General features: G+C 41.4%; 1 protein-coding gene across 1 annotated transcript in view; it reads right to left on the bottom strand.

The window, feature by feature from the left end:
* Positions 1–15706, bottom strand: part of MYCBP2 (MYC binding protein 2) — a 174321-nt gene extending 158615 nt beyond the window's left edge. Inside the window, 1 exon segment of the mRNA XM_036387571.2 lies at positions 15080–15706. Within this exon segment, the coding sequence (XP_036243464.1) occupies positions 15080–15351 (272 nt within the window). The 5' untranslated portion in view covers positions 15352–15706.
* Positions 15707–25037: the final 9331 nt, after the last annotated feature.

Below are 25037 nucleotides of genomic sequence, written 5' to 3'. Positions count from 1 at the left end.
CTCTCAGCCTTTCCTCATAGGAGAGGTGCTCCATCTCTCGAAACATCTTGGGAACCCTCCCTTGGACTCCAGCAAGTCCATGTCCTTACTGTAACAGGGACGTACCTGGATCATGCCCAGCCTCTCACCTACTACTACCCCCAAATCCTTCTTTGTGGGGGGCTACTCCATCTGTTCCTGTTCATCCCCAAGCCTGTGTTAATAACAAGGGCTGCCCCAACCCAGGTGAAGCACCTTGTACTTGGCCTTGATAAACCTTTTGAGATTCCCATGGGCCCAAGGGAATGTTTCCAGGTGCAGGCCCAAGGCTGGAGTAAGAGCTCTGATGTACTCATTCATCTGCTATAACAAGATACACCAGACCTGCACCAGACTTGGCTGTTGTACAGAAAACCAGAAAGGATTCTTCTGATGAAATACAACAATGTACATTTTTAAGGTTTTTTTCCTTCTCTTCCGTAAATGAGTAATCTATCTGACACTTGATCACACAAAGAACAATACTGTTATGAAAAGCAACTTAAAAGCAACCACAGTTTCTGCTGGACATCCTTATTTCCCAAGTCATTTACTCCATTCTCTGAATTGCTCCAAAACAGTTCTTAAATCTGTAATTGAGCTTCAAGGAAACTTAATATCAAACACAGAGAACTACAGCTAATAAATATCAGTTCACTCATCAGCAAGAAACTTACTATACACACATCTCATTGCCATAGAAGTTCAACTATAAGAGCTTCAAAATAAAGGAAAGGGAATACTAAGGAAAAAATGGTTATCAAGTCTGCTCAGAAGATCTGAGGAGATCTCAAAATTGTGTGACCATCTTACTTTAAAGGACATCCCGACTTGCTGTCAACAACTGAGAAGCATCTGGCAAACAGCCAAAGGGGAACAAAGAAAAGAAGTTGTTCAAGAGAAGTTTGGAACATACAAGCAACCGCTCACATGAAGGAGTTGACACTGATAAGAAACAGAACAAAGCAAGTGGGCAGAGCTTCAATGGCCTAACCTATAGACAGAGAAGAGCTTTTATGACCAGAGAACTGAGTATCAATAAAACTACATAGAGGCTGCATGTTGTCAAGGAGATGAAGATACCATGTGAAAAAAAGCAAGTAACAAACCTTGCTGTAAAACATACTGGAGTTACTGCTTGCATACTCCCTATTTTGGTACCTCTCCACATGTACATAAGCTTCAGTCTTCAGCAGTCTTATTTCCATGAACTGGACAGTTGCTTTTTTTTGAAAGCAACTACTTGTTTTAAAAGCCTCTACATACATCATCTCCCATATACCCTCCCTGTACCATACACAGTATAGGTATATGTACTGTGTCCTTGCAAACAAAATACTTTTATTCCTCCTATCTCAATGTAATCTCTCAGCACTGTTATTTCAGCTGCCAAGAATTCTACCATCTGTAATGAAAAACAGCCTTACAAAAAGTCCCATAAAGTAACCCAAAGTAAACAACTCACCTAAACAAAATGCTATACACCTTCTACAAAGCTGGCATACAGAATGAGTCGCTTTAAGGTACGTGCTTTAACATTGCATCTTTAACTGTAAAATGGGAGATGCTCAGAAAACGGCTCTTATGTTAGGCCCAGCCTGTACCAAACATCTGATTCTGTCCTCGCTTTTTTGTTTCTCCATCTAACTCACACCAATACAGATCTACCAATTAGTGTCAAAGTGGTGCAAGTCAAGAGGACTCAGCAAATGTTCCATGACATTTAGAAGTTGTTGAAGCACCCTGCAACTGAACTTTCCTAAGGCTTTCCACGGTTAACGTTCCTTCCTAGCAGATACCTTCCATTGATAACTAAGTAGCCAACATGGTTATCCTTCAATCTACTGCTGGAACACCCAGGACACTTTCAACTATGGGGAAGGACAGTGCCAGCGGGCTGCAAGAACAAAGAAGGGAAATAAATATAACTCAAAACCCCCAACCTGCTCTTGCCTTGATAAACAAAATGTCTGCTTACAAACAATAGCTCCAAGAGCTTTTTAATGCTTCGTTTTCCATATCAACTACAGTTGATATGCCTATCAAGTTTCCAAAAGGACTTGCCATAGTACAGTTGACAGGGAACTAAATACATATATATAAACTGAAAGCTGGCACACAAATGCTTATCATACAAATATATAAATTCTCAGTGTAATGCCAAAGTAAGTATTGGCAAGCTTTATGAAATAAACATGCACCACGTATATACTATACTATATACTTACATCAGAAACAGACCCAAAATTTTACAAATTACAAATAGAAAAAAACCAAGAATATTGATTTCTGAAGAAATAAATGTACTAAATCTTTTCACTTTGATTTGGCAATGAAATCTACAGAGCACCTGAGGAAAAAAATGCTTTATATAAGCCTGGTTAGTAATGCTGGATTTTACACTGTATCTGAAAAAAAAATTATTGCTTTGTAAAATATTTAATAAAAAACACCTCCATGAAGCAGTTGCTTGACCTTCACTTCCTCTTTGCACAGTTGCAGGTAAGATAGGAAAATAAGATACTGCTTCTGCCAACATCACAGCCAAAGTAGCTCAGTTGCAAGATAGTTAGCTCACAAAACATTTTTGCCTGTTGTTACAGTTTTAATACATTTGCTCCCAAAAGGGAAAAAAAAAAAGTGGAAGCTTGTAAAGAGAAAAGCTAAGATTTTTGCAGTAATATTTCCAAACTGGGAACTAACTGCCACTAGACAACACCCAGCAAGACTTCAACACACAAAACACCCTAAATTCAAAAATACTCTAAATAATAAATTACTTACATTTGTATTTTGTTACCATGCAGTTCTTCTACAAGAATGCTTGGCCAAATATGCTGCTTTGTCCTATCTGAAACTGCAAGTGAACCTTTTCAGTTCTTCTCACATTTCCTTTACTCATATCAAGCTATAGCAGGAAGATCTGATACGTTTCTAAAAATGTTTACAACAAAAAGAAGGGCAAGGACAATCTCCATCCTGTAAAGGATGAGGAAAATGTAGAGGTACTTAATCCCTTCTCTGTTTTAGTCTAGTTGTGTTCTCAGGGTATTCAGCACTCATCATCCAAGGGGAAATGATCAGTGACTTGCTACACCACTTAGACACACGCAGGTTTACAGGGCCAGGTGGGATCCACCAGAGTACTGCAGGAGCTGGCAGGAGGGCTCCCTGAACCCCTTTCCATCATCACTCACCAGCAGCTCTGCCTAACCAGGGAGGTTCCACTTGACTGAAAGTCACTGAATGTGCCACCCAATTACAAGAAATTCTGGAAGGAGAATTCAGGGAAGGAACTAAAGCCCTGTAAGCCTGACCTCAGTGCTGGCTAAGGTCATGGAGCAGATCACACTGAGTACCATCACATGGCACATACAGGACAACCAGGTCACCAGGGCTGCCAACATGGGTTTATGGAAAGGAGGTCCCGCTTGACCAACCTGATCTCCTTCTGTGACCAGGTGTCCCACTTAGTGGAAGAGGGAAAGGTTGTGGATGTTGTCTACCTGGCCTTTATAAAGCCTTCGGACACTGTTTCTCACAACATTTTTTTGGAAAAACTGGTGGCTTATGGCTTGGGAGGGGACTCTTTGCTGGGCTGAGGCCAAATGTGTGAGGTTCAACAAGGCCAAGTGCTGGATCCTGCACTTGGGTCTTGACAACCACTTGCGCACTACAGGCTGGGAGAAGGGCTGGAAAGCTGCCCATTAGAAAAGGGTCTGGGGGTGCTGGTTGACAGCTACTGAACATGAGCCAGCAGAGCACCCAGGTGGCCAAGAAGGCCAATGACATCTTGGCCTGTATCAGACATAGGGTGGCCAGGAGGGCCAGAGCAGTGATCACCCCCTGTACTGTGCAATGTTAAGGTCACACCTTGAAACCTGTGTTCAGTTTTGGACTCCTCACTCCAAAATTGTTAGAGTGTGCCCAGAGAAAGACAGAAAAGCTACTTATGTGTCTGGAGAAAAAGTCTTATGAGGAAGGGCTGAGATAGCTGGAGTTGTTCAGCCTGGAGAAAGGGAGGCTCAGGGGAGACCTTATTCCTCCACACAACTCTGAAAAAGGTTGTAGCCAGATGGGGGGTCAGTCTCTTTTCTCAAGCAACCAGCAACAGCACAAAAGGAAACAGCCTCAAGCTGGATGGTTTACATTGGATATTGGGGGAAAATTGTTCAGCACAAGGGTTTTCAAGAACTGGAACACACTGTCCTGAGAGTGGGAGAATCACCACCACCAGACGTATTTAATAGGTGCAAGAGTCCGATTGTCATTACATTGCAAAGGTTCCATATTGCTAGAGCTTCACACCTCCTTGATGTTTCTTGTAGGCAGCTCCTCCAGGCACTGACTCTTCCTTGGCCTCACAGCAGCCAACTGACTCCAGTTCCCCCACAGCCACCCAATCCACTCTTTTATAGCACTCTTCTGATTGGCTACAGGTGCAGCCTGTCAAAATCAGGCCTGCTCCTAATTGGCTCAGCTGCAACTCTTTAGGGGGAAAGATGACTACCTTTATTTACTTATGTTCTATCGCCCTACAGGTGTGTAGATGTAGCTGTCAGGGACACAGTTTAGTGATGGACTTGGCAGTGCTGGGTTAGAAGTGGAACCACTGATATTAAAGGTCTTCTCCAACCTAAACTATTTAATGATTCTGTTTCTAGTACCACAACAACCACCATCTTAAAACACATCTCTGCTGGAAGATCTGCTTGCTCAGTACCATGTCTGTTCCCTGTGACACATCTTTTCAGAGGACAAATGAACTTCGTATTGAACCTATGTCCTCCTTAAGGACTATAGAATCCCATCATTTAGGTTAGAAGGGACCTGTAAAGGTAACACTTTTTTTTTTTTTACTGTGAGGGTGACTGAGCACTAGCACAGGTTGCAAGCAAGGCTGTGGAGTCTCCATCCATATTCAAAGCCATCTGGCAAGTGGCTGCAGGTGGCCCTGTTTGAGCAGAAGTGTGGACCAGATGAACTTCAGAGGTCACTTCCAACCTCAATCGTTCTGTGATTCTGTGTTTGATTCTGTCAAACCCTGCTGAAGCAGTGTCAGAGACAGTAAGGTGCCCACTACCATGTGCAGTGGCACTTTTAGTACTACCAAGGAGATATAAGCCTCTCTGGATAACACTTGCCAATGCTTGACCTTTCTCATAGTGAAGAATTGCTTTCTTGGAATGCACTGGAATTCTGTGAATTTTAATTTGTGCCACATCAGTGCCATGTCAGGGTGGGGGACACTACTGAGAAGCATCCGGCTCTCCCTTCTTTATTCCCTCACTGCATTAACAAAATCACTCCTGAACCTCCTCTTCTCCAGGCTAATAATCCCAGCCCTCTCAGCCTTTCCTTACTGAAGAAAAGCTCCAGATCCTTAATCACCAACATGACCCTGCACTTAACTCTTCGCAGTACCTCTCTCCTCTACTGGGAAGCCCAGAACTGGACACTCCAGATGCAGCCTCATCAGAGAGTAGAGAGCACCTCCTTCAAGCAGCTGGCAACACTCTTCCTAACACAGCCTAGAAGGCTTCTGCCACCTTTGCCATGGCAGTGCATTACTGGCACACAGATGGTTGCCAACCAGTACATCAAGCTACTTCTCTGCAGAGCTGTCTCCTAGCTGGTCAGCCCCTCAATGCTATTTCATCCGTGATGGAGGATTGTGCAATTCCCCTTGGGGCACTTTAAAAATCCCACTCAGCTCAAATCTCCAGCCTGGCCCATCCCTCTGAACACAAACACAACCATGTGGTATATGAGGAACTCCTCTGTTTGGTGCCATATGGGAACTTGCTGTGGAGACAGTGTCCCAGCATTCAGGCCATTAGTGAAGATGCTAGGCAGCATTTGCCCCAGTATCAGCTTCTAGAGTACATGACTGACAACTTGACTCTGGCTGGACTTCATGTCACAAACCTCTAGGCCCAGACACTCAGCCAGTTCTCAATCTACTTCACTGTCCACTTATGTAACCCATCCACTGTCAGCCTGTGCATGCTGTGGGAGGCAGTGTCAAAAGCCTTACTCGAGTTGAGGTACAGCACGTCCACTGCTCTGCCTGCCTGTATCTGTAGATTGCCTACAGTTATTTTTCACCAAGGCCTGCAAATTTTTAAGGAATTCAGCCGTAAGAATCATTAGAGTGGGAAACTCTTCAGCTTGATAGGTGGACCTCAAAACAGCACTGAGAGCACAACCAATATTTTCCATAAATAATCAAAACTTAGTATTTTTTATTGTTGACAGTATTATCTCAGATAAACTCAAATATTTAAAGTTATTGGTGTTTTTATTTAGTAAGCCTAAAATTTAACAGTTTTAGTGAAATGGACAATAAGTCAACTGTCATTCAAAGAGCCACCTGTATGCTCTCCAAGCCATTACCAGCTTATACACTATCTTCTTTAAATAATTAATCAAGCATTCTGACGTGAATTTTCATCCATGCCAATAATAAAAGGAAAGTCAGGGCTTAAGCAGTATATATACAAATGGAAAAATCATCAAAATCCTGTCCCCTAAATCCGTAAATCAGGGTAAGGAACATCAGCTGCAATCCAATTACCACAGGCTTAGAGGAAAACATAGGCAGAGTAGTAGGACAGGTTTACTCTGGGCTTCTAAGGCATCTGAAAAGAAAAGGTTAAAAAAAGTCAGAACAGAAAAAAAAGGCCACCCTACTCATTGATTTTCCAGTTGGGATTTTTATGTGCTATTGTTGGTGAGCTGAAATCACACATCTTTTTAATCATTACTTTAATTTCATAACTGAGGACTATTTTACTGTGACAATAACTTTCTTAACAACTACCATTTTTCTGAAAACCAAAACTCTGGAGGCTTAAGAATTATTCCAGCTGCTGGAATACCCTAAGGCCTCTCCAATAATAACAGAAACAAATACTACAGGTTCTAAAAATGAAATCAAAACCCAACTGCACAAGTAAAATGCAACTGCTTTTCATTTGACCATGACAAAAGTGCAAAACAGTATCTGATCCCTTTTGTAACTGGAAAGGTTTCCAGAACAGCATAAATCTGTCTCAGATGAAGAAAAGCAACTTAAAAGAAAGCATCCCTCTGAAGTGGTCTCCACACAAAGAGAACAGCTTTCAGTACAACCATTGACAATTGGAGTTTCTTTTCTGTAATTACCTGATTTTTCATTATTCACTTCAATGCTGTCTATGAAATTAGATCTGCAAGAACAGATGCAGGAAAACCCTTATTCCTCAAGTTTGTCAATGCAAATGTTTATCCTTAAACACTTCTAGGACTTTTTTTTATATTTGGAAAGTCATCCAGCCAAAGCAAGGATGACAAAATCTGCACTTTTGGCCACTCTGCTATCTAAACACAACCACCAAAATTAAAGTGTACATACAAAGCTATCTTACACAGAATCATATCAGCAGAATTTTAATTTAGCAAATATGCTACATGAAATAAAGGAAAATCTGTACTTATTAAGAACAAGCCCATTACTAGTGATTAACGACAGTGTAACATCTTTAAAGTGATTACTATCAAAAGCAAACCAAAGAAATTCAAACTTAGTCTGCAACAAATAGCAGAAGACAACTGCCAAGTGCAAACAACTGAAAACTCACCAGTTTATAGCTGTCAATGGTCTACCCTGTATAGCAGTACATTCTAGAAATAAAAGTGGATAGAGAATCGATTGGTTTGAAGAGAAAAGGAATAGTGACATGACTACTCTGAAAACATACAAGTATAATGAAGATATATGAGCACATCTGTTGGAAAGAATTATGCATTGGCTAGTGGGAGAGAAGCAAGGCCAAATCAGATAGGAAAGTCACAAGTGACTACATGTAACATGGTGAAACAAAACGAAGAAGAGGCTGAAATAATAAAAATAGAATAAGGTATTTACATAACAACAAGCTCATCTCAGTGTAACGTAAATGACTGGCTGCAGATCTGTATAGACACAGCAATAGAAAAGAGGAGCAATGTTACCGACTGCAACAAGGAGCACAGCAAAGAAGTAATACTTCTGTTTTAATCCCATTAAGGTTAAAACTCTTAGCTACAAACTTTTCCAGACTGACAGAGATCATGGCCAAAATAATCAAAATACCACAGCATCTGTGAATTTAAACTACAAGCAACAGACTTCCGCTTTTGACCTTATCTGGCTTTGGCTACAATAAAATTTTTCTTCCAAGCAGCTTGTATCATGTTTGTATGTTTTGGATTTGTGATGGGAACAGTGCTGGTAGCACACCTGTTCTTTATCTGTTGCTGACTAACACTTGGACAGGGTCAAGGCCTTTCCAGTTTCTCACACTGCCCTGCTAGCAAGTAAGCTGGGGGTGCACAAGAAGCTGGGAGGGGATATAACTGGGACAGCTGAATCCAACTGACCAAAAGGATATTCTCTATCACATGACATCATGATCAGTACATAAAACAGGGAGGAAGAAAGAAGTAGGGGGACAATACATTCAGAGTTATGGTGTTTGTCTTCCCAACTCACAGGGAATGATGAAGCCCTGCTTTCCTGGAGATAGCTGAACATCAGCCTGCTGATGGTAAGGAAGGAATCAATTAATTCCTTGATTTGCTTTGCTTGTTATGCACAACTTTTGCTTTACCTACTTAACTGTCTTTACCTCAGCCCCTGAGTTTTCACATTTTTATCTTTCCAGCTGTCCCCCATCCCACTGCAGGGGGAAATAACCAAGGAGCCATGCAGTGCTCAGCTGCCCACTGAGGTTACATCACATACACCCTTTAACAGAAACTACAGAGCATTTTCCAAGAGTTTTAAACCTATTACATATGACAATAATGCTTGGAACACAAGCCTAAAAAAGTTAAGGAATGAAAATGAAAACAACGAACAGCAGTAATCTAACCACGCATCCCCAATATCATGTGGAGACAAGGAAACTCAGTTTTTGATTTTTGTTTATAATGTGTACAACAGGTATAAATTTAGATTTATTACACTAACAAGAAAATTTTTCGCAAGCCCAAGTAGTCATAGATATACTAGACGCAGAGAAATAACAATCATTCAGTTTAAGTTCATCAACACACTCATCAGTCTGAAGGCAATGAGCTTATAACATGCTATATACTATGATACCATAAGAAAAAATAATATAAAGCATATCAATATGCTTTGAAACATATGAAACACTAAATCTAAAAGTACAGAAACCATCTGCCTTAATGCAGTCAAAGCATAAGTTATTCTCCTGTGTTAATTTCTAGTATTCATCCTTTGAAGGGGCACAGTGGTAGGAACTGGCTGTGAAAGACCAAAGGAACAGACCAGCTTCAAAATGTATTTACAACATGAAGTTAATTATAGGAGTACTATTCCATTTAGCACGTGAGCACAAGGCAGGGTTTATGGCAAGCAAGGTAAGAAAGAAAAAGACAAAAATGTAACCATGTGTTCAAGTAATGCTGCAAGGGATCAAATTTTCTAAGTAAACAAAGGATTAGGAAACCAGTTTGCATGAAGTACCTTGAAACTGTGTTATTGATACATCCCATGTGCTTTCTATAAAGATATAAACAGTCTTTATCTTTAAATCATGGGTTTGGCAAAACATACATAGTCATATGTCAGGAAGAGAATTTACTGAAAAAAAAATCTTCAAAATATTTTGGCCAGAAGGCAGATCATAATATGGGAGGAAAACCAAAACTAAACCCTGACAGCTGATAGTTAACATAGCAGAAAAACAAATTCAACATCAAGTTTTTCAGTATGCAGGAAACACATTTACTACATTTAATATGGCTAGCAGTGAGGAATGGTAACTTATTAAATTGCTCCAGCCCAACCTTAACTGCCTCAACTTGCTACCCAACAAACCATCAGTGTGCCAGAGCAGATTGTGTAACAAACTGAAACTTTAACTAGCATGTCCTCTCCGTTTAAACTAAAAAATACAACATTCAAAAAATCCATCACAAACTGTGGATTCATGTTTTGATTTTTCCCATTACTTCTATAAATTATTTTTTACAAATATACTCAAATAAAATGCCCATCTTAAGCCTCTCAATGTAATGTTATTGGGCTCTTTCCAGCTTCTGTTTCCTAGACCAACACTGAACAAATACAACCATGTTGGACTGAGAGACAACTAGAGGTTTTTAAAAAAAACTACTACATAAAACTGTTTTCCTTAACAGAATACAAGGTAAGTAAATAAAAATACACCATTTTAGTCATTTGCTAATCCCCATTAACCAGCAGGGCAATACAGTGTTAAAACACTACTACACTACAGCTAAAAAGTCTAGAGCAGAGAGCAACTCTCATCAGCTCTTCCAATGCACTGCTTAATCTAAGACTCAACAGCACATCAATTTCCCAATCGAACAGTTTTAGTTTACACAAAACTTGAACTCTTTTGTAAAATTACATCTACAAAACAAAAGAACAGAAAAACAGATAACAGAAACTAGACTAGAGTATTTCAGTTGGAAAGGAGCTATGGAGCAAACCTTTGCACAGGAATAACCAGGAAAATGGAGTAGGTAATGTAATACCACTATCATTTTACTAGTCTTTGTACACATAATCTTTATTTTTTTTAACTCAATAAATGCTTCCTAACTTTTTGCAATTATTATTCCATATTAAAAGAGCAACAAGTTCCAAACCAAAAAATCTAACAGCTTTTGTAAAGGCTTTAGATCTGAAGAAATTAAGGCTTTCTTGTGTACCAACAATCAAATTCACACAAATCTCATTCACCAAAATTTACTCAAAAATAGTTTTCACAAAATCTTTAAATCCTCACAAGGCAAAGCTGAAGCTTCAGTAATATTGCTGCACTAAATTTTCAAGTATATGTACTCCAAACATCTCAAATAAGCACTGCTTTACTGACTATAAGTAAGGGTATAAGGGAAGACTGTACATTTTTAAAAGCCTAAAGACTAACCTAATGTCCAGAGGATGTATAATTTACAATTACAAGTGTGAATGAGTAACCTACTTTCAAAATGTGCTATAATCATCTAGCTGAAACAATCAACATGAAATAAAGTTGGCTGGCTCTTCAGCCAAAATAGCTAGTAAAAACAGCCATCTAATTTCTAGTTTTTATAAGAAATCTTACATTCCCATCATCACTGAAGTTTTCCTGGCCTCAGTGAGACCACAACACTAGAGTTCACAACACAAAGAGAAGCTTTCATTTTTTTGAAGGATCTAAGTTGAGAGGCAACTTTAGCAACAAAGTAATGGTCATTTTGGCATGAGTATGAACTCACTGTCATTTTAGAGTACACTGCCATTGCAATACAACAATTTCAAGTTAGTCCAAATTATGCAGTGAACACTTCCACTACAAAACAGGTCACACTAAAGCCATTATGAATTTATATGGCTATCCATATTTGACAAGAAGTATCAAAGAACATGCTGAGCCTAACTGATAATTCTGGTACTATGTAAATAGGGGAAAGGACAGTAAAGGGACTGGCAACTCAGGGAAACCCTCCAAGATGCACAAGCAATAATAGCAGTAATTCAGATGGATAGGGATGCTTGTTAGGATTAAGTTATATTACAGAAAAAGCGCATCTGAAGACAGCAAAAATGTGAAAATCAGAAACACCTTACTTGGCAAATACAGAGCCTTGGTACAGCACTAAAACCAGTACCCACTTGCAGTTTTGTCCACCCAGAACCCAGCATACAAGACAACAGTTTAACATGAATTTTTAGTTGCCCTCTGAAGAGGCCAATTCTTCCTACTAGTGTTTTACACACTAATAAGTTACACTAGACATTATGCAGTTATTTTCAAATACTTCAGTGGCCACAAAACAGAGATTATAAACTGAGGCATGCTCAGAGTAGATTTTTCTTCCAAACCAATCCTGAATTGACAACTAAATTGTCCACTGCCGGTAGTACTGCAGCAGATCCTTAACATTGTTATCTGCACACAGACAACGGCATGTTAAATCACAGAATTGGATACTTTTTTCTGTTTCCTCCCATAAAATTATTAGGTTGACACGAGTGACAAAAGTAAGTTTCTTGGTTCCCGCCTCTCTGTACACAAAAATCTTTGTGCAACCCTTCACCTCGCGCTGTCACAAGTACAATCACAAGGTGAGCCAGATCAGGGAATTAGTCCGGATTACAACAAACCAGTTTTGCCAAGTTAATTTTAACCCAGAGTGAGTCTCTAATCTGTTACTGCAAGACACTACAGAAGTATTAAGTCAGCGTGGCAGGGGGAGCAAGCACACCAACCAACCCATCTCCTGTGGAGACCAGTGTTCATGACACTGCAGCCTGTATCACATGAGGAAATGCAAAGCACTGCTGGTTCTGTTTCAAAGCCAATTACTGCATCCTACTCAACACGTGATATTCATACCTTCCGATGACAGCCAGCACAAACACCTTGCAAATGTGATACTAATCTTGTGACTTTCAGATAATCTCCACAATGTCTGATTTCCTTGTCTACACAAAAGCATTTTCATACTGCTTGCCAGTTCTTCATAAACACTAAAGTTAGGTTTGGAATAGAAGCACTTACTGAGACGGGCATTGGTCACGGCCCATGAAGTGCAGAGTATAATTCTGCAGACTTGAAGCAAAAATTCCACATCAACTTATTGCAAATAGGTTGCACTATCACTCTTCACATTAGTCTTCTTGGAACACATGAAGAATTTTATTACTATTGATAAGCCAATTTGTTTAGCTTTTTTTCAGTTACTTCAAGTTGTTTTTCTAGTCACACGCACTCTTACTGACAATCTTACTGATTAAGAGGCTTCAGATTTTCCAGATATACAAAAATCAAGTTAGGACTTCTGTCATAACCTATATTATCTTAAGCTCCATTTAATTTATCTAGCATTGTTTTCTACCACAGCAACTAGATGCAGACACAGTTAAATTTAAAGCTCCCTTTAGGAAATATTTGGAATTTGTATTAGTTTTGTAAAAAGGCATAAAAGGTCAAAAAGACCATAAAAGGTTAAAAAGACCATTTCTGTTTAAGTCTACCAGGCAGCTGAAGTATTTTGCAGTATTTTGACACCAATACGGAGAAAAGGTGGAGACCACAAGCAATATCTTTGCTGCCATCAGTCTGCCACATAAGATAGTGGGGGTAGTGATAGCAGGAAACTAGATAATTATTAAATATTCCACCTCTCAAAAGTCTAATACACACTGGCTGTATTCACCAGTATTAACTACCTGCCATTTACTTGCCAAAGCCTAATATAACCTGTTTGCTCTGTACAAGGAGTCTATCTTCTTTGACTTGACCTCAGAAACATCAATTAAAAGAAGCATTAACATTTACACACACCTAAAGCTAGTATTTTCTACAATTTTAAGTATAAGGGATCGCAGTTGAATCATCCTGAAACCAAAAGACATGGAGCACACGACTAATGCAAAACTACAGCTTTAAAAAATACACACCCCTTTGGGCAAAATCCAGACAGGTATTTGAGCAGTGAGGAGCAATTGCACAGCTGATTTCCTTGCATATAGTATCCTTACATTCAGCTCTTGCAATCCTGGGCTTAAATGATACAAAGCTCAGAAGCGGGAAGAGATTTAATGGAAAAGGTATAAGCAATGGACTAAGGAATATGTGGAGTAAGAAAACACTTGCTGGTCTTCAGGGGGGAAAGAAGATCTATAGTTTCCCTATCATACACTCTGAAAAGAAGTCGGTAGTTGCAAAGATGTCAACTACCCATGCTATCAGTCCACGTTTCCAGCATTTACCATAAAGCAAATTGGGAAAGGTAATGTGCCTTATGTTAATTCCACTCCTGGACACAGCCTTCTGGGGCGAGGGGGGTGGGGGGTAAGCCCTGCTGTCAAGTCCGACTAACAAAAACCTGAAGAAGCCAAGCAGGCAACCTCCTCGTGCTTTACAACCATTTGCAAACTTGAAACAACGGTGACTCAAAGCTCTCCGTAGGACCCGGCCACACATATCACAGCCTAAAGAGCAGCACAAGCTGAGAACACAGGAAGGTGCCGGTTTCATGTCATCCACATCCTCAGCGACCTCCGGAGGGGAACAATGGGGAGCGCCCGGCACCATGGGGGAGCCCTTCACACGGCGAGACCGGGCACCCCGCCACGGCCTGCAGGGCCAGGAGGATCCGCCCGGGCCGGGCCGAGGGCTGTGGGCTAAGGGCGGCCTCCCCTCCCGCCCCTACGGCTCCGCACGGCTACAGCCCGCAGCTCCCTCCCCGCCCGGAGGAGCAACAGGCACCCTGCTGCGGCCCCAGAGCCGGCCGGCAGGACCAGGAATGGGAGCCCTGAGGGGCATCATCCGCCGGGGAGGGGTGCTCGGCAACCAGGCGGGGCCACACCGCACCCCAGAACCCCCCGGCTCCCCCCACAAGGCGCTGCCTCCTTCCAGACACCGAGGCCGCCTACATGGCGATGGCAAAGGGGGAACATGACCCAAAGAGGAGGAGGAAAAATAAGGCAGGGTAGCTAAAGGCAGCCCCGGTACATGGAAAAAGCGGCACGGTCTCTCGTTCGGGTAACACAGCCGGTGGGAGCCGCGGGCACCCTGCGCAGCCTGTCTTGGGAGAGACCACGGGATTCAGCCCGTTTCGGCAAGCCTGGCCGGAGCGGGGTCTGCCCGGGGGCCCAGCTTGGCATTCTCTATCCCCCCAGGAGATCTGGGCCGCACACTGGGGCGGGCACAGGTAACTCTGCCCCGGAGGGCCCCGGGAGAGGGGGCGGCAGCGCCATCTGCGCGGTATCGCCGGCCAAGCGAGCGGCGGGGCCCGGGCGGCACCTGGGCAGCCGCCGGGTTACATCACCACCCCTTCCCTCCGTCCGTCCCCCGGGGCGCGGCGACGCGGCCACATGGCAGCGGGGACACACAGCCGCGCTGCCCGGCACGGGGGCGGGGAGGAGGATGAGGAGGGCGGCTGCCGGGAGGGAGGAAGGTGCACGCGCCGGGCCGCTCCCAGCCGGCGATGGGAGGGGTGGCGGGGGCTGCGCGTCTGGCCCGGGAAGGAGCGCGGCGCGCGTTACCTGCCCGGGTGGCTCCCCAGCTCACGGTCGCTCAGCGCCGCCGTGTAAATCCTCCGGTATCTGTCGGCCAGGGCCTTCCCGGAGAGCAGCAGCTGGTAGCGGCTCCGGCACCCCAGCGGCGGGGCGGGCAGGGCTCCCAGCCCGCCGGCCGAGCCCTCCTCGGGCCCCATGGCCGGAGCGGCGCCGCCGGAGGAGAAGGAGTAGCCGCGTTCGGCCCCGGTGCAGGCGGCGGCGGCTCCCGCAGAGGCGGCGGCGGCTGCAGCGCTGCTCATCCCCCTCCCCGCCCGCCCCCTGCTTGCGGCGGCGCCGCCTCCTGGCGCGGCGCGGACACAGGCGGCTCCCGCTGCCTTCACCGTCGGGGCCTGGCCATGGCGAGGCCGCAGGAGGCGCCGCAGGAGCCGCCCTTCAGGCTGCGCATCCACCCGCGTTGCGGGAACACCCCGCTCTTCCCTTCCTCCAGCGGCGGCTCCAGGCCCCAGCTACCCGCCGCTCGCCTTCCGCCCCGAGCACAGCGCCCGCCGCCACCGAGTCCCGGGAGGGACCGTGCACTGCCGGGACCGGGGGGTGGGGGGGGCGGGCTGCTTGCTTCCCCCTTCCCGCTACAGGGTGTGTGCGTGGGGGCGGAGGCCGGCGGTGCCGCTTCCCCTCCGGAGTTTGTGCTCGGCGCTGCCGCCGCCCTCTCCCGCACGGCCGCCCCGGCCCCGCCTCCCTCCCGCGGGCAGCGCGGCCGCAGGGCGCATGCGCTGCCCCGCCCGCCCCGCGCGGCCCCCGGGAAATCCGGGATCGGCGGTAGGGAGGGAAGGACGGCGGGAGCACCTGCTGCGTGCGGCTGGAGCACCAAGCTCCGGGACGGCCTCCCACCCCCGCGGTCACGCCCGAGCAGGGTCGGGCTGCGCGGACCCGGGAGGCGGGTGTTGGCACGGAGCTTCTTCTGCGCCCTGTTGGGAATGGGTATCACGGTATCAGCTGGGTTGGAAAAGACCTCAGCCATTGTCGAGTCCAGCCTATGACCGAACCATCGCCTCATCAATTAAACCAGGGCATCAATTGCCGTGTCCAGTCTTTTCCCTGGTCAGCGAGGGTGACTCCACCGCCTCCCCGGGCAGTCCCTTCCAATGCGTACTCACCCTTTCTGTGAAAAAATTCCTCTAATGTCCGACTTAAACCTCCCCTGGCGCAGTTTAAGACTCTTGTTCTGACCCTAGCGCCCAGGAGAAGTGGCTGAACGCCGCCTGATTTCAGCCTCCTTTCAGGTATTTGTATAGAGTGTCTCTCCATCGTATTTTATTGAGATGTCCAGTGCCTCACACCTTGCTTCTGTGCTATGTAATGCTACCTAGGAAGGATCTTTTCGCAGGAGCAATATCCTCCATGACTTGAGGCAGAGTCCACTAAATCGAGTTGCCATATTAGGTACAATTTTCCTTAAGTTGCCTTCAATATCTCCAGGGCAACTTACCTCCTTTTAGAGGATAAGGGAGGCATGGCAGCAGGCACTTTCTTATCTTCAGGTCACTTGCATTATTGCTTTTTATCAGTTGGAGTTGTAGCCCTGCAGTTTTGCCATACTTTCTACCGCTTTATACAGCTGAAAACTTCAAGTATATAGGCCAGAATATGTAATAAATAATAATTAAAAAATAAATTTAAAAAGCCTTCATGCCAAATGTGGTTTGGATTGCAGTCTTCAGAAAGCTGTCATCCAAAGAACCTATGTGCTGACATATTTTCTTATTTTTAATTCTACATTCCAAAAAAGGCCCTAAACAAACCCTGGAATTCCCCTGCTTGTAACTACAGATAAATATTTTTGCAAACAATTTCTGCATAATCATAGAGTCACAGAATATCTGGAATGGAAGTGACCCACAAGGATCATCAAGCCTCTTGACCTGCTCAGGACAACCAGAAGCATAGCATGTGCCTGAGACAGATAAAATAATAGCAAATATAAGAGCACTATGCAATTGCCATCTTTCTTAAGCTTGTGCGTTGCCCACCAATGCTTTATCTTTGAAGCTAAATTTCAGGTACTTTTTTTTTTTTAAACAAAGAACTAGAGATGTTGAAGCCAGTAAATTCATGCAGGTTTTCACAAAGGCAACTGTTCAGGTAGCAGAAAGACAGCCAGAATAGTGTGCCACTGAAGAAAAAGCTACTTTCTGATGCATTTAGAGGCAACTAGAATATTCCAGAAATATTTCAAGCATTAACTAAAAAGCTTTCCATTATAATTCTTATATTGTAGTGGGTAGGAGGGAAAAAAAAAGAAAAAAAAATAATAAACCAGCAGTGGTTAAAAGGAGCTGTGAGAAGAGAAGTGTACCACATCTTATGGTGTTTACCACCACCAAAGCACATTCCATATGAGAATCAGTGATAAGTCTTTCTAGCTCCTCTTCTAGGAGTTACCTAGAGTCATTCCTACAGGCAAGATCCATAAAACCAAAGAAACAAAAAACAAATAAACAAGAAAACAAATGCACCCCAAATAAACAAACACAAACAGAAAAAAAACAAACCTGAAAAAAGCAAAACCAGCAATCCACTCCCTTTTAGCTCATATTTTTGTTTTATTGTAAGCTGTTACTTTATATCCAAATAGTAATTTTTCCTTCACTAAACGCACACTACCTGACAAAAGGGTTGTGTTCTGGTTGTCTGTCTCATTTCAGAATTATTCTGCACTGCTGCCACTGTAGCCATCTTACTGCATGGGCAATAAGTGCTGGCAAGCTTTGTTGAAAGTGATGCAATTTATTGCAATTCTTGCATATTGCTGCAAACTCTAGAATTTGTCTGGGCTTGTGTTTACAGAGCCACTCACAGTGGGGTGAGCATTATTTGCAAACTGCAACTTCTACTCCACATCTGTTTTTATCTCAAGTGTTTTTCAGTTTGGGTGAATCTTGCAAGGTGCCTGGAGTGCAAGAGTCCACCTTCCATAAGCTTCAGTCTATGATGAGCAATGGAGTTTGAAAAGGATTTGCCAGGCCAGGGTAGCACTGTAACTTCTTCTAGTCCACCTCTAACCTCTCTTCACTCAAAATACAAGCAAGTATCCAACTTGTGAGACTCTTAATGGCACAAAGTGGGAGCTGGGCTCAGTCCTCATTCACAGCCATATTTTCACTTCTTGCTTTGTCCTCCAAGGAAGCCACCTTTTCTTTCTCCTTTATTTATTTGGACTGTGGTACTCTTGTTTCATATTCCGACACCAATTCCAAGCAATATCATCACTACTGTGCCATGTAAGAACATTCAGGAGTACACATTTCATCTGGTCCAACCTTATACTCGATCTGATATTGACTATACTCCTGTAGTTAGCATAAAGTGTATTCTGCAGTTCTGGGATGAAATCATTACCAGTTCAAATCGATTTCCTTGCTTGTTACTTGGCAATGTTTTCTGTTGTTTGTTTCTTTTGTTTGGTTTTTTTCAGGGATAGTGTCATTTTGGAGACTGTTTGCTCTGGATGAGCCCTTTCCTTTCTGTGGCTGCAGAGGTCTAGCAGTACATGCTTGAAAGACGGATTTATTATACCATCAGAACAAACTCAGTCAACTGAGCAAAGCTACTTTGTGCAGAATATATCTTACTTCTGACAGCACTCAGCTCTTTCCCTGTTTGCAAACATCTTCCTGCTGACACAGAAAGAAGTGCTTTGTCCATCGGCCTCTCCCTTTTACTTTAAGGTGGGGCTTACAGCAGTTGTGTTCATCCACTTGGCACCTTTATAAATAAGTTTTAGCAGAACAAATTGTTTGCATGTCATCAAGAATCAGCCTGACAGTCTATCTTATTAATTGTCACGGCTCACATGGATCAGTATTGTACAAATGTGAGTTTCAACACTGCAGAACTAGAATTTCCACCAGGTAATTCCCATATCCTGCATGACAGAACGTAAAGTAAAAAGTTTCATGGTTTCATAACTTAACCCTTATACTATTTGATTGTATTTCCAGGCCTTTTTTTTAAGCTTTCAAAATACTATACAGACCAACGCAGTAATTTTTTTCACAGCAAGCAGTGAATCTAGAGTAAGACAACTTTAAAATTTGTAAACTAGACAGTTTACATATCACATTGAAGCCAGGAAGTTATGAACCTAGAATTCAGTACTTCTGCAGTAAAACTTGTAATTTACTACAGTCAGGTGATGTTAGAATTCTTTGTTTGCCTTAAGTAACTAGCTCTTGCCAACACATCTGCTCCAGAAATAGGACTTAAATCAGTAATAACAACAAAAAAACCATAACAATCTTTTGGTCATTTAGCTTATGTTGCTGTCAAGATGTGAGGCTGTTAACGTGATTAGTTAAAAGGGCCATTTTTCACCACATAGTTCCACCAAGCTGGCATCTCTTTTGGCATTATTACTCTGTAAATGGAAATCTATCGTTATTTAAGTTGTCAGCACTTATTTTGAAGCTTCATTATTTTTGGGGACATACACACACACAAGAACCAAAACCCCAAAATTTCACAGTACCGTTCTTGTCTTGTGCTTTTCTGTTATAAAGAGCTCTTTACTGATAGAAAGCACAGGACAGGCACTATACTGCTTCCATATTGCAGACAAAGCTTTCTTCTCCATGCTACAATGGAGGTTCTTATTCCTCCCTATACATTTGTTTTCCAGATCAAATACTGCCACTAACTTATGCTTTCCTAGGTTTACTTTTGATATGCAGAACAGATGAAGGAAAACAAAATACACATATTTAAAAAATAAAAATAAATTTAAAAATGCAACTCATCAAATTAATTTGCATTGTCATGGTTTTTTTTAAGTCAAGTTTTTCCATTCTAAATTGTAGAGACATGCTAAAGGAAAGCAATCAAACAAATGCCACTTCATTTTTTATGCCAGCTGTCACACATACCAGCATTGGATAGTCAAAAGGTACTTCTATGCACCCTTGAACCCACTTTTGTCTTTATATTACTTAATGTGCAAATATTTAGACTTTATTTCCACCTTAGAAAAGCCCTGTCTTTTCCTTTAAATGCTTTCTTTAAAATTTATTTAGTATGCACAAAAAAAATAGTGTGAAGTAAAAGCTTAGAGTTTAATGCTGACAAATATATAAGCTCTTCAGTTAAGATAATTACTTCTTTTAGGTAGGGAGACCAACAAAGAAAACCCAACAACTTACTGCTACCATGGTAATATAATTGGCATTAGTCTAAACAAAAATAGGTATACATTGAAGTAGAAGACAGTATTAATGAGTAAATTTTTCCTTTCAAAATTTCAGTAATTATTATTTAACAGTATTCCACCAGATTTCCCCTTATACAGAAATCCAGAAGATATATATATATATATATATACAAATGTCTGAACCAGCTAAGCACTACATGAAGAAAAACACAGTTGAAGAAGTATTACCAGGAAATTATCTTCAGTCATCCTGAAGAGCAAGAAAATTTGTGCAGAACTTTTTAGCTAACATCACTGAAGTTTGTGAATGAATGCAGAAAGTCAAAAAACAAACAAAAGTATTAGAATCAAAAATACATACTAGCAATGTTTTATAATGTATTATTGCTTTGAAAATATTATATAGGTTAAAGGGAAGAGCTAGTATGGCTTGACATTCAAATCTGTGTATGTCAGGAAGCTTTGAAACTGGACCCTGGACTGAAACTGTTCTGAAACTTGGAAATTTCAAGTTGTCTTGAATATAACATATGGAATAATGTTTACTGGATTGTCACATAGGATGAAGAAACAAAGACTAGGATGTAAAGCCATTGAAAAAAAAAAGTGGAAAAATCCACTTGAATCATCAAGATGAGTCTTCTACCTGAAATGAAGCAATGTACATGAGAAACAATAAATCCTGCATCTTTTACAAGACAGGGAACACCTGAACTCTATTGAAAACTAAATTAGCTTGTCAGGGAAAAAAATTACCTGGCAGTTCAAACATGTTAATCTGCAAGCAATAATCTTGGGTATCCCCAAACCAAAAATGGAATCAAATTATAATTCAATTTTTTCCCCATTTCCTTATTTCCACACAAGATTGAAATAATTTTATTGAGTCTTCTCAAATGGATAAAGCAGGTCAATTTTAAATTCAAATTCCAGACTCAGAGCAGAATGCCAGGGATATATTTAGAACAATCATGTTAGTGAAAGCTTTGGAAGTCTAGCTAAGAAACTGAAGGGATGGTGCTGTGATCACAGAAAAAAAAAACCAACAAACCAACAAAACAGTCTAGGATGCAACTGCTTAAAACTTCACACAGTTATCCATGGACATATTTTTAGTAACTGTAAGTCACTTAAAACAGTTTTTTTGAGCAACTGTAAATTTCATTAATACCTTTCAGGCTTTGTGTTGTTTATTAAACGCAGGATCCAGGGGTTCAGTTAAATTTATAGCTCAGTGAACTTTCTCAGCTCTTTAGTTAAAACACCCAGAAACTTTCTACACATGAATCATCACATCAGATTCACTGAACTCTGAGGCATGTGCATATACCTGTTGCTGCACTAGCCACATTATTCCCTGTGGGATCTCTTTTTCCTGTAATCTTATAATTACTAAGGATTACTACATTAGTCACATTAAGAGGTAATTTTCTTACAAATATGTATCAGTAAGGCAGCCAAAAGGAACTTTCCATTTCAACTAGTCCTGAGCACAAGCACTGTTCCCAGTATTTCTAGGAGCATATATTAAACAGTTAGTCCAAGAGGCAAGCACCCAACACAGAGTTTATTATTCTACTTATATTTTACAGTTTTTAGATTTTCAAAGCACTTGGGCAAAGCCTATTTGGCCATTATGTGTGGGAGAGTGTATATCTCTACACTGTTTCCCGTGCTAGACTCTGCATCTGAAGGCATGGATTTTGATGTACTGAAGTTTATCATACAGTTTAGTAGCATGCTTTAGTAACATTGACAATTGGGTCTTTGTCCTGGACACTTGTGACTGACCTGATAAGACTAGGAATGGATCTCACTCAAATGGCTTCCTCACTTGTTGATCTCCCTTCTGCTCTTATTTCCACCTAAAGACAGAAAAATCAAGAAATTTACCAAAAGAGAGGTAATATATCAAAGGAATACCTAAAATTCCTGTAAATGGATAAAATTCCCAAGGAATAAATGGTACTAGAGTAACCAGAGTTATGACAAACAAGAAAAAGCCACAGCAGAGTACAATGTCACACTGTCCTGGTTTCAGCTGGGATAGAGTTAACTGTCTTCTTGGTAGCTGGTACAGTTTTGAGTTCAGTATGAGAATAATGCTGATAGCACACTAATGTTTGAGTTCCTGAGTGATGTTTACCCAAAGTCAAGGACCTTTCAGTGTCTCATGTTTTGCCAATGAGCAGGTGCACAAGAGGCTGGGAGGAGCATAGTCAGGACAGCTGACCCAAACTGTCCAAGGGGATATTCCATACTGAGAACAGCATGCTCAGTATATGAACTGGGGGAGCTGGCCAGGAGCTGCTGATCACTGCTCAAGGATGGGCTGGCCATCAGTCAGCAGATGGTGAACAATTGTATTGCACATCACTTGTTTCTCTTGGGATTTATTCTTCTCTGTCTCCTTTTCGTTACTATTTTTATTGTTGCTATTATTGTTATTATTATTATTATTATCATCATCTTCATCATCATCATTATTATCATTATTATCATTATTATCATTATGTTTTAAATTGTTTCAATTATTAAACAGTTCTTATCTCAATGCATGATTTTTACTGTTTTTTCCTGTTTCTTCTCCCTAGCAGGACAGGGCAGGGAAGTGAGCAAGTGGCTACGTGGTACTCAGTTGCCAGGTGTGGTTCAGCCATGACATATACATACTCTCAGAAAAATGTCTTCATCCATCAACATTTCTCACTTATTATTCAAATGCCACCGACCCACTTACAGAAAGTAATTTTCTTGAAGTACTTGCATTACCTTGAAGCAGCCAGGCACTTTTCATTCCATTAGCACTTAAGACAGGTGTTAGGAAAACCCACAGGACTAAGTTTTTTTTAAAACTAACTGATCACAGAGGTAAGCCACATCAAGAAGTCTAAAACATCTGACTCCAGATTCAAAGAGTTTTTGGTTTTATGGAATTTTTTTTTGTTTTGGTTTTTTGTTTGTTTGGATTTTGTTTGGTTTTGGTTTTGTTTTTTGATTTTTGAGGTTGTTTTACCCCCTGGAACTGTCCTGATACTTAGAGATCTTTTAAAAGAACTAGAATACTACATTTGCGCTTTTATGAGGTACCAACAGAATAACAACAATAATTACTCTGTAATTATTTTAATATTACTCCTTAGGTAACAGAAAGGACTGCAGTGCTAGACAGTCAAAGATGAAATAGCTTTAGTTATGCTCTTACATAAAAGTAGGTCTCATTATGTAAATCTTCCTTCTCTCTTTGACAGAAAAACAGGTATAGGTTTCTAGGTTAGTACTACACAATATTCCAACTCAAATTTATCAACACCATATAGAACATAAAATAAGTAGGTTATTGATTAGATGATGAACAAGTACTTTTTGAGATGTATCAGTATATGTGCTTTATCCATATTAACAGAATTTACTTCTACCTTCTCCTGCAACTGACTAGCTTCCAATTCCTTCTACACTACAGAGTAACTGAAAGATTAGTCTTGTACAAGAAGAAAGCAAATATAAAAAAACCCACCAAAAAAACCACAACATTTTCTAATATCAACATTAAGAAAATCAATAATTACCTCTGTTACACATTTTGTCTTTTTTTTTTTTTTTTAAGAGAAACAAGACCACAAAAGTAGCATGGCTATCACAACTTCCAGCTCTGTACTACTGCTGCTATTAAACAGACAGGCTTTATTTCACAAACTCAAAAAAAGTGCTGTTCAGTTCATTCAGTTGCCAAGCAGACAAAATCCTCCTGCTAGCCTTCAGTTCACACAACACCTCTCACCTTTTTTTCCTTCATCTGCTCACCCCCAATAACATTGGTCTTCTCTCTGAGCTTGGACTGCCTTTGAGATGGAACTGCCTTAAGCTGGGAATCATATACTTTATACCTTATCACATTCACAGCTGTGTGCTACTATTTCTCAAAGTGAAGGGGGCTAATTTCCTAAGTCTGTAACATCAAAGCACAGTGTTATCAAAAAGGACTAAATGTGATCCTCAATTACAGAATGGAGAAGTGAGAAAGAGGAGAAGTGATTCTGACATTTTATATCATGTTTTTGAGTTACACCTATTCCTCCTGCCATTTCATTGAGTAGAAGGACTCCTAAATGAATTTAAATTGCCATAAAAAAGCTTGGATAGAAACACCCTTCAAGTTGCAATACAAAGATGTGTAGCTGGAGCAAGGATTACATCTGACCCTATCCACTGTCCATGCCCCAAGAGCCAGGGAAGAAATGCAGGTTCTTATGATATTATTTGTCAGTATATCAAAATCACTAATCATTTATGTATTTTGTATGTTTCATGAATACATTAAAGTAGTATTTAGAAACAACTAACTCACCAGCAAGAATTGACATGGGCATCTATGAGCTCAAAAAATTTAAGGTTTTAAAGATAGCAACTTTCAAAGTAGCAACAGAGTAAACAAACTATATTATAGTGCTTGTTCTGATGGTGCAGTAGGAATCAAATATTTTGTGGAAAGAGAGTTCACCAAATTGCATTCTTGTAATATAAATTTAATGCCAGGCTAATATTCTGTCTTGCAGAAATCATTAGACATCAGGAAAGGAGCTGCTGTGCTTTTTTAGTAGAGACTTATCTATTTGGATTACATCTGTATGTGTTTACACATCTTACATTTTTATAGTCTACAGAACATAAAACTAGAATGAATATTAGAAATTCTTATTTTATGATTGGCTGACTACTGGGTGCTTATAGAGCAGGTAGATTATTAGCTGATTTATTTAATTTTGAATGTTCTCCTTTTTTAGG

The sequence above is a fragment of the Molothrus ater genome, chromosome 2 (genome assembly GCF_012460135.2).
Source record: "Molothrus ater isolate BHLD 08-10-18 breed brown headed cowbird chromosome 2, BPBGC_Mater_1.1, whole genome shotgun sequence".
NCBI classification, from domain to species: domain Eukaryota; kingdom Metazoa; phylum Chordata; class Aves; order Passeriformes; family Icteridae; genus Molothrus; species Molothrus ater.
This window is presented reverse-complemented; position numbering and strand designations above follow the sequence as displayed.